Source organism: Coffea arabica, chromosome 4c, assembly GCF_036785885.1.
Source record: "Coffea arabica cultivar ET-39 chromosome 4c, Coffea Arabica ET-39 HiFi, whole genome shotgun sequence".
In the NCBI taxonomy this organism is placed as follows: domain Eukaryota; kingdom Viridiplantae; phylum Streptophyta; class Magnoliopsida; order Gentianales; family Rubiaceae; genus Coffea; species Coffea arabica.
Window position 1 is genome coordinate 47,821,545 of NC_092316.1, and position 11,235 is coordinate 47,832,779.

At 37.9% G+C, this 11,235-nt stretch overlaps 1 protein-coding gene across 1 annotated transcript; it reads left to right on the forward strand.

Annotated features, from left to right (window-relative positions):
• The first annotated feature begins 1,632 nt into the window (after nucleotides 1-1,632).
• LOC140004837 (uncharacterized) lies at nucleotides 1,633-6,092 on the forward strand. Its single transcript, XM_072044990.1, has 5 exons — nucleotides 1,633-1,935; nucleotides 2,077-2,194; nucleotides 2,306-2,417; nucleotides 2,928-3,161; nucleotides 5,720-6,092. Exons 1-5 carry the CDS (start codon nucleotides 1,633-1,635, stop codon nucleotides 6,090-6,092), a joined length of 1,140 nt encoding a protein of 379 aa, XP_071901091.1.
• Nucleotides 6,093-11,235: the final 5,143 nt, after the last annotated feature.

Sequence of the window (11,235 nt, forward strand, 5' to 3'; positions counted from 1 at the left end):
CCTTGGAGTGTTTTATTTATTGGCTAATTATTCAGAATATCGTTGAAAAAAAAGAAAAGCCGGACATCTATCGCTCTAATAGTGATCTGCTACAAATCTATGTCAACTTGGCAGTCAAAAAGGGATTAGGGGCAGGAGCGGTCATCAGGCCGACTGCTCCTGAACTGTCCTCTCACAGGCAAAAACATGAGGAGAAAAATGATCCACGTCAGGAAGGCTTAAGAAAGGGTGAAAACGACGCCGTTTGAAATAAAAATTTTTTTTATTCCAAACGGAATCAGACGGAGCAAATGTCTTGAGTTCAAAATTTGAAAAACAAGTTGAAATTTTGAATGACCTGCAGAAAACAAAATTGAGGGAAGAGTCTTGGCGTGCTCTGTCTGAAGGTAGGGAGTTGACAGAAAACTCGTATCTCAGTTTTCTTTTCTCAGAAAACCTAGTCCCTTTTCTCAGTTTCCGTTCGAGAAACTTACCAAGAAACTGAGAAGAGACTTCGGCTACTGGGTCAACAAATGTTGTATCCATTTTAAACGCTTACAAGGCAGGCGGCAAGGTAGAAGCAAACAGAGGAAATTCTTGTCCTTCAACTTAATAGCAGAAGCAGCTACGCTCTCTGAGTTTGGTGAAACGTAGAGCGTATTAGCAGACCAAGGTAACGTGACTGAACCATGTAACTAACTGTAGCCAATCATTTATAACCCAAATGCACATCTGTTAAATGAAGGATGAAATTAGATATGAAGATGATAGAAGAATAGTAAAGTTGTACCGTATCTATGTGTTTGTGAGCATTCAGCTTTTCAGTGATGAACTATAATGGGATAGTAATTATTGGAAGACCTAGAGATATGTATTCAAGTAAACCGTCGAAAGAAATTAGGGAAAGATGAGAGAAACAAAGTCACATTTAACAAGTGAATGAATGTACATCCTGTTGTAAATTAGTTACAGGTTATAGGCACTGTGTTACAATTGACGTGAATCATTGTGTGCCCAATAGTTGGTCCATGCCCATGACACAATCTTAGTTTGCCCCTCTCTTCTGACCATGCGGTGTGTATAAAATGGAGGTGCAGAGTTGAATGAGGTGAAGCAGAAGAAAAGGCCGACCTATGTGAATAATAAATGGGTGTACTTGGTGTTGTAAGTAAATTACATGATGTAATAAATATATTACAATGAGTAGAGAATGCTTGTTTGGCCCTCAAAATATAGAAATAGTAAAAAATGCGGAGTTGGCTTCGGCGGTTGTCATTGACGAATGACATAAGATCCAGTGAAACAAAGTACCCGGAACCTAAATATAATCACCCGAGTGGATGTACATACAGTTAAAATACACTTACATCATGTGATCAACGTATTACAGTACGTATAACTTATTGTACACGGAATTGTATTTGTACATATATAATGCCGTTGTCTTAGAGTATAATAGGATTTGATATACAAGTATCTGTACAACATTAATCATATCGATGAGAGTAATAATAGGATTTGGTACACGAGTAATGGGTGTAACATAACATATTATGAATGATAATATACTTTTATGTTGTCGTTTATGTACATACTATTCATGAACTGTTACAAATTATGGTGTTTGATGCATAATTGGTAGGAGCAGAAGTAATGGATTGTAGCAAATTGGCAGAAGATGGGACCCCTGAATTAGGAATGGAGTTCAATAGTGAAGAGGATGCGTATAAGTTTTACAACAAATATACCTTTAAAATGGGTTTTAGTGTACGTAAAGACTATCTAAATAAAGACAAAAACGGTGTGACCACGTCTAGGAGATATAATTGCTGCAAGGAAGGTGTAAAACGCAAGTACGAAGGTGATGTGATGCCAAAGAGAACTCGAGCGCCGACGAAAATGGGGTGTGGAGCTAAAATGGTTATCGTGTTGCTTAGAGGGACAATGAAGTACCGTGTACATGACCTTATCTTAGAACATAACCATGAGTTGCACATTGCTCAATGTTCGCACATGATGCCATCACAAAGAAAAGTGAGTGAGCCTTAAGGATTCCAAGCTAAAATAGGCGTGGATGCTGGGCTTTCATTGAAACAGAGTCACGAGCTTATGGGAAAGGAGGCAAGTGGGATGGAAAATGTGGAATATACTCGAGAAGACTTGAAACGATATCTTCGTACTCGACGGGAAAGGAGTTTGAAATATGGAGAAGCAGGTAGCACATTGAATTATTTTCAAGAGCAAACACTCGAGAATCCATCATTTTTTCATGCCGTACAGCTAGACTGTGAAGAGCAGATAACGAATATCTTTTGGGCTGATGCAGGAATGTTAATTGACTACAACTTTTTTGGAGATATAGTCACATTCGACACAACGTACAAAACAAATAAAGAATACCGGCCACTTAGAGTATTTGTGGGTTTTAACCAACATAGGTAAATTGTGATATTCGATGCTGCCCTTATGTATGATGAGACTATAGATTTTTTCAAATGGGTGTTTGGTACATTTCTAAAAGTAATGTGCGGAAAGCATCCAAGTACCATACTAACCGATCAAGATCACGCCATGGCAGCCGCTCTTTTAGTTGTCATACCTGAAACATTTCACGGTCTATGTACGTTTCACATAAGGCGTAATTTTATGAAACATCTTGGCAATCACTACAAGGAAAATAGTGATCTTCCATACATGTTTGGTGCCTACATATATGAGTTTGAAGAAGTGGAACAATTCAATAGGGTGTGGGAGACGATGGTGAAGAAACACAATCTTGAAAATAATGAATGGCTCTCCGGGTTGTATCGAATTCGTGATAAATAGGCAAGGTGCATGATGAAAGAAAGATGGACCGCGGGAATGCGAAGCACCCAACTTAGCGAAAGCCTAAATGCAGCAATTAAAAATCATTTGAAACTGAATCATGACCTTGTGCAGTTCTTTAGACATTTCAATCGGGTGGTTGATAAAAAGAGACATAATGAACTGATCGCAGAATATGAAATGAGACAAAAGCTCCCCATGGTAGGGTTAAGGCAAACACCTATGCTTGTGCATGCATCAGAGACGTATTCACCAACCGTATTTGTTGCATTTCAAAATGAATATGGCGAGTCAACAGCTATGGTTATATTGAGACAACAAGATGCAGCGATGTTTGTGGAGTTTGTGGTCATGAGGTATGATGGAAGACCTGAAATGTGACGCCCCGAAAAAAAATGAGTGTGAGAACCCGTAAAAAACCCTAATTTTTTCCGAGGGTTTTATTTCCTTTAATAGCATGTTTTCTGCATTTCCTGGCTTAGGAAATTTTTCCTGAGGAATTTTTATGAGTAATTATAGTTTTTAGATGATTTTTCTAGCCTTGGAGAGTTTTTGGAAAATTAAGAATATATATTGGACGTGGGACCCATTAGTGCGAAAAGTTCGGAAAAATTCGGCCAATAAGGTTAAGTTTTGGATACTGTGTAAACTTTATCGCGTGTTACGAGATAAGTAGAGTGTGTGATATGATTGATGTGAGAGGAAAAGAAAAGGATTGACATGCATTAATGGAGTGCCACGTGTCACTTGGTGGTTGGTTGGACTTTATGGTTTACTATTCACATTTTTGACTTTTTTGACCAAAGGTTAAATATCTTCAAAATTCATTAAAATTTCCTCATTCTTTCTTCACCATAGCTGGCCCTCTCAAGCTCCGAAAGGAAGAGAACTCCATCAACTTTCAAGCTTCTACTTGGTGCAAATCACCCAAAAACATTAGCTTACATCCATTTTACTCCATACAATCTTTCCTTTTAGTGATAGTGAGTGCTTTAGTGAAGTTTTTTGGAAGAGCTAAGGTGTCCAACATCTTCCCCTCTCTTGTTTACTTGGTAAGTGAAGCTTAAACTTTCACCTACACCTATTGATGCTTAAGATATGATTAGTAGTGATTAAAGTGCTGAAATTTCTGGTTTTATCTTGGTTTGAAGTGATTTGGTGAAGTTTTGATTTTATTGATGATTTTTCTGGTTTAATTGGATTATGGTGTTGTGGTTGTTTATGATGATTGATAATGAGGGGTTATGACTCTAGTGGATGGAAATGATTGATATTTGCAACCAATTTTGGATTTGGAATAAATTTTGGAAAGTTAGGGTTCATGAAGCTACATTCTGCCTGAATTTATTGCACCATGTTAAAGGCCGAATTGGCCTTGGCTTAAAACATGAAAGTTGTAGGTATTGATGTGTTTGAAGTGACTGTAAAATTTCAGGTCATTTGGACTAGTGTAGAGTGAGATATGTCGATTTTACTGTTGCTATTCTGGGTTGACCAGAATGCGAAAACTGCGCTTGTAATCGTTTGTTTTGACTGGAATTGGTTTGGATTTTGAAGTTGGTGTCTTCTGATTAAATGTATCTGGATGTCTTAGCTAACATATGCCTTTGGAATTTCGGCATTTGGACCTGTATAGACTGAGTTGTGTTCATTACAGCATAGTGGGATTTGTGAACCTGTTTTAGTGGTTCTGGTTTGGTATTTTTGGCATATTTGACCTAGTTGTGCTCGAAACTGGGTCGAATGACCTTCTGTAATATTGAAACCCTATCTCTTAGCTTCGAAACGGTATATCTTACACCCCCATCCGACAATCGTAGCGCCTTTGGTACCATTACCGCAAAATAACGTCAAAACTATTTTTCTGGTTTTGAGCTTAACTTTCATTTCCGGACTTTTCCCTAGCTTGACTTGTGCTAGTACTACTTGGAGCTTGCTGAATGGATATTAGATGAACTTATTTGTGTGACTTTGGGACTGGCTGAAGTAATAATGAAGCCATGATGGCTGGAAAAGTTAGCAAATTCAGGGGAAGTGCTGTCCGAACTTTGAAGGGACTTGTTTGCGTTAAGTTTGTGATCTAAGACTTGGTTTTGAGCAAGGCAATGATACATGATGGATGGTTTCTGAGCCGTGGAGGTGAGTGACCCTAAACTGTTTCCAAAGTTCTTATGAACCGTTTCTTGCACTATTTACTTGATTGCATATCATGAGTGCTTGCATGTGGCCCATGACATATTTTGGCATAAATGAGTGCTTGGAATTCGTGTGCTGAACACCAACGTCTCCACTTCTGTGTACTGTTCATCTGGAGCAAATGCCTCCCCCACTGACTGTTTACGGTTTAATGTTTGTTTGGAGCATTGGGTGTTTCAGTACAATGATTTCGCTGGCTCACGAGAGCAATAAATGTACAGTTGATCTTGAAATCATGACATCACTGAAATGAACGACTGTGAAACTGAATTGATTACTGATTTTAATGGTTACTCGCTGAGCTTCTAACTCACCCCAAAAATGTTTTACTTCCCCCCCCACAGGGCTCAAGGCGAAAAAAAGCTTGGAGTGCTTATTCACGTGACTGGATGGCTTATATCGTGTACAGTTTAAGTTTGGATCTATTTTATGTACGAGTTGGTCTTGTATAAATATTTGAAATTGATATGGATGTAAGTATACGTTCCACGATTGGAATCAGTTTCCGCTGCATTTGTAATATGTAATCATTGGAGAATTTGATGTAATTTTGAGGTTTATTCTTGTAATTCATTTGAGGATTGTAGTAAGCGACTGAGTCCCGGCGAGAGTTGGGCAGGCGGCCGGCCGAACCCTCTGGTTCGCCTTAGGGGGAGGTGGGGCCGTTACATGAAAGAATAGTGGTATTCAATCGGAATGATCTAAGTGTACGTTGTAGTCGCAAAAAATACGAGAATGAAGGTATTTTATGTGGGCACGCGTTGAAGGTGTTTGATACTGTGGGCATAAAAATAATTCTTCCTGAATACATTAAGAGGCAATGGACAAAAAGAGCTCGGGCTGGAGACTGTTTTGATCGGCGAGGACGGGAAGTTGTGGCTGATCCTAAAATAATAATTTCAACTCGTTATCGGGAGTTCGTTCCAGTCATGATTAAGGTCGCAACTCGAGCAGCAATGTCGGAGGACACTAGCAAAGTAGCAATCACTGTCATATCCAATTTGACAAAGAGAGTTGAGCTCCTCCTCTCAGAAAGCGAAGAGCAACCTTTGCAAAATAAAAAAAAATCTGAATATGGAGGAACGGGATAAAATTGAAATTGTGAATGAAATGGGGGAGGCAATAGTCGCAAGAGGCAATAAAAAATGAGGCGCTGGGAGGAAAAGTAGAGTGATGTGAAGTTGGGTCGATAAATTTGACAGAGTAAAAAGAAAATCTAGATTATCAAGGACTACACAGACTACGGTATGGATCAAATTTTGGTACTTGGGGAACATTTATGCTAAAACTAAGTTATCGTTATACTATTAACTAAAGTTTAAGTATTATTCATTATGAATAATATTATTACCGTGTCAATACTGTAGGTCTCAGAATCGGAGCCGACATCGGTTTCATTTGAGGAATACATGTTTATGGGATGCCGTTCATCTACTGACTCTGTTTCGCTTAGTATAAAATGGACATGACTCTTGCTTTTATTTGGATGTTTCTAACATCATAAATAGTTACATTGTGTGATAATGTTGTTACGGCCGTCATCTCTCCTGATATACCTATTTTGTTTGTCTTATACAATGATTTGGCCCATATGAAACTCGTAGACGCATTCAATGAGCCAGACAGTGAATGGCCCTTCAAACGCTGTTGCTCCCGATATCGATGAAAGTGAAACGGTATGCATACATTTAGTAGTTAAAATAAAGACCTTCTTGTTCGTGTAGTAGAGCTACCTTTTTTTCTTTAATTGTAATGGTGGGCACCCGAATGCTGTTAAATCATGCAATATTATGTAGTTAACATATACTCGCTTTAATAACATATTAATTTTTATTATTCGAAGGTCCACCGTTTGGCTAATCAGAGGCCTCCTGCAAGTGTCCCTACAGAATGGATGCATCCCAAATTTTCTATTTTTTCCAAGCATAACTTCGTCAGAGATGTCTTAATGGCCTGATATATCATTTTTGTTATAATGCCTAGTCCAATTTAATTTTATAAGTGAGCAATATAGGTATTGGTAATGATTTCTTGACAGTCGATTACTTATACTATGTAATGTAGGAGGAGCGTGCGGCAATTTTAACACACTGTGATGTTGATACATATCATGTATTTGCACCATCACCCCAGGTGACAAACTTTTATCGTACAACACATATTTATGTAATGTTGTTAATTGGAGACTTGGACATCGTATATCATTAATCGTATGTTTCATTAATAATATTTGTTGATTTGCCGTCGTTACGCATTTTAGGGAAGATATAACGCCCAGGGATTGCAACTACGCGTTGACGTCGCCTCCCTCAAGAATGGGGTTGATGAATGATGTGTAACTATACTTTTTGAACGAGACATTAAGTGGTTGTCCCAACCTGGGAATGCTGCATATATACGTTACAAGCAGTTAATAAACTGTTACAACTTATTGATAAGGTTGTACAGGCACCATTGATATTTCAGTCTTTTCAAATTTAGACAAGTGGATTACAATTGTAATCGCATTTAGTGTTAGTAGTCATCAATAGTTTGCATTGGGTTGTATAAAATTGTTAGGAAATTATAAAGTTGGTAGAAAATTGAAGTAATAATTTTGCAATAGAATTGAACGTATTTTTTGTGATCGAATATTTTTCACTAAATCGACCATAACAGTTGAATGGTTGTCGTGATATGTATACCATTCTACTACATTCAATTGCATACCTTAATAACATATTTATTGGCATAGATCGCACCGCCAAAGGTATGATGTATAAGATAACATAATCTAAAGTATAAATTGCCTTGATTTTGTTACGATGCTAAATTCGAATTATTATTGGAATATTTTTATAAAAACATTATCATTTAGGCCATTTGTTTTGCATCACTTGACGAAATTAGTGCACCATTGACATGATGTATCACAGGCACATCAATTGATATTACAAGTTTTTAGGTTAATTGAATTATAGTCAAGCCAGGTCACGATCACATGTTGGTAATAGGTGCGCATAAGAAAATGATTTCTTGGAGAACTAATTTGTAACGTTAAAATGAAGTTTTACAATGCAACAAAAAGGAAGAACGAACAGTACACAATAGGTTACAACCAGTTAGGGATATGTTACTGTTGCGTTACAACTAGTTATGACTGTTTAACAGGCATGATTAATATCCAAATATGGTAAGCAATTTATTTGAGTAGAGATTATAATGAGCATAGTTTTATCGCTACCCTGACGAACATTGGACTACATCCCTTGTTATCAGTTGTAGCCCATACAACACCTGGGAACGCCGTCATGCATTAGACAATGAGGTATGTACCTTTGAAAGTCATCGTCGCTTGATTCAGTAAAGTCAGATAGGTCCGGGTCAGATATAAGCATGGGATCTGCTAAAATGTGCTGAACATCAAATTGTTTTCCAATACCATGTCTTTTTGCGGCCTGGATCTCATGGAACCTGTGAAGCCTACGCTCCATCTGCATAACTTTTCGCTGTAGCCTATATAATACGCTTGCATCGTTGGCTTGTGGTCCTATAACAAGATCCGTTGACCTTGTTCTCGGGACGCGGAGGCCATGTAAGCGACAAAATATCTCTAATTCCATTCTTCGCTTACGAACAGGCTCCCACATGGGTCCATGGTCTATAACAAAATAGCCAGACGGTAGATGATCGTTGACGGTATTTTTAAAAATATGGCCACCTAGTCCCAGAGAGTTGTTGGTGTTAAATGGAGTGTTCCTGAACTCGCGTTTGGTACCATATAAAATCCTCCCGTCTGGTGTTTCGTACTTACTTATGGCATTTGTTGGACCCAACGATACTTTCCATCTTTTTTGCTGAACATTTGATGGTGAGCTTGTATGAGATCCTTCGTTTGTGGATTGCATGACTATGCTAATACCTACTGCTTTTTGGTTGGATGAAAGGAAAGATCCACTGATAAAGAATTAGGTGGGAGAAAAAAAGAGGTAGAAATTTTTAACGGAGCACCTGTTTCAGACCATGCATAGTAAATGGTTTCTTCTGGCAACTTGACCAACTACTTGCTGTGTCATTTCATGCCGTTCTCCACGGGATTGTACTCCTGGGTGAATAGATGAAGGCATGGCAACCATCTATTAACGAGAGAATAGATTCAACGTTTGGTTAAATGTATAGTGTATGGATGAAATAATGGTTCAATTTGATTGGGTCATGACCTGTACTCCAACAACAATTGGGTCAGGTGAATACCCAGTTATACATCAGTCACCTTACTTTTCAAGTGTAACAAGAAGTTACAACCAGCATATGTACGTTACAAGAAGTTAATAAGCTGTTACCGATTATTGATGTGCTTGTACAGCCACCTTGTCATTTGCCTGTATGTTAAAACTTAGACAATTTGTTTACAATTGTATTAACGATGAGTATTACAGATAGTATTACAGGCACTTCAATATGTATTACTCATTCAGTACAGAAATGAAGTTACAATTGACAGCTCGACTTGGTTCCACATGACCACATAATAAGTAACAGTTTCGCAGAAGAACATGATACTTCGTTGGGACAAGTAATTTGAAAGTAGGGTAACTAATATTTAAAATGCAATAAATTTTGATTACTCCATGTACATTTTGAGTTACAACCAGTTATATATATGTTACAATTCATTACAACTAATGAATTTGCAATCGGCAGTTTTTTGTCTTATGTAGTTAAAACTACTGATATTACAACTAGAAATTCCCTGATATTACAACTAGTAATACTACAACTAGTTAATATCTGATGAACATTTCCTCTTCTCTCGTTTGTGCAATTACGCTTGGCACAAACAATAAGTCCTCCCCCCTAACACATAAAATTTCTTAGACACTTTAGTAAGTGTCTATTGAAAACATAGAGATGGTCGATTCGAACCCCAAAACAATTGATGTAGCGAGGCCTTCTCGAACATCTCATTAAATTAGCGAGATCTTCTCGAACATCATGCAACCTACTAGCTGCTATTTGGCACCCAAGAACTTGATTTCTGTGTGAACCCTCTATTGATGACACTGCAATTGAGGTTAGACGAGAGTTGAAGAATACTAATAATAAATTTCATGCACGGGTTCATTGCCACCCTTCAGTAGAATGAAATGGGAAGTGTGAAGTTATTGAAAATGGAAAATCTTTGTGTAGCAATGAAAGGTGGACGGAAAAGTTTTTGTTGTTGAGGGATATACTACTGCAACCGCGCCCTTTTATAGTCCGCAGGACCCTCACAATGTGGTAAAATATCACTGGACAACGTATTCCAGGCCAAACAATTTTGTCGTGGCAGTGGAAGTTGTAGAGTTCGATGCATGCCATTGAATTGTGTCAAATCTGTTCAGACAATAAAACAAATTATCCAGCTTTTGTCATGAAATGTCCTGTACACCAATATTAAGGGTCACGTGAATAAAGAGTTACACATCAGTGACCTGTACGTTTTACTATGTACAGATTGCGTTGCAACCAGTTAGGTGTATGTTACAATTCATTATAACTAACGAATTTGCAATCAGCAGCTTTTCGTCTGCTCTATTTAAAACTGAATAATATTCCAACTAAATATTCCCCGATGTTACAACTAGTGATAATACAACTAGTTAATATTCGATGAACCTTTTCTCTTCTCTTGTTTGTGCTATTGCCCTTGGCAGAAACGATAATTTCTCCCACTGACACATTAAATTTCTTAGACACTTTATTAAATGTCTATTGAGAATAGTTACGATGATCGTTTCGAACCCCAAAACATTGCGTAGCAAGGCCTTCTCGAACATCTGATTAAAATAGTGAGATCTTCCCGAACGCATATGAGGCCAACTAGTACATCACGAGAGAAGAGACTGTAGACCCACATGCAGTGCCTGAACCATGTCGGATAAGTTTCGTGCTGTACAACGCATCAGATTTGTAGTACCGACAGTGAATATACGTGTTACGTGCTGTTGCTAATCGTTTACAGATTTCAACACATGTTTTCGCAGCTTTTATCATCTAAGGACTTGTACTCCAATGTTGGGGGTCACGTCTATGCAGAGTTACACATTATTGACGATAAGTTTTACTAATACCTTACACAGTAACGCTCTAAATACACTGTTTGCACTTTACCTTCTACTATTTGTTGGGTGGCCCAACATTTTCATTGTTGTAAATAAGAACGCACAAAGCTGTATCTAAGAATGCATGATTTGTGACTAGCTTAATAAACAA

Excerpts from the sequence above, each read along its gene's own strand:
- LOC140004837 (XM_072044990.1), top strand. The coding sequence starts at position 1,633 with ATGGATTGTAGCAAATTGGCAGAAGATGGGACCCCTGAATTAGGAATG. Across the intron at positions 1,936-2,076 it reads GAGGGACAATGAAGTACCGT|AGTCACGAGCTTATGGGAAA; the intron begins GTACATGACCTT and ends TCATTGAAACAG. Across the intron at positions 3,162-5,719 it reads GTGGAGTTTGTGGTCATGAG|TCGCAAAAAATACGAGAATG; the intron begins GTATGATGGAAG and ends TGTACGTTGTAG.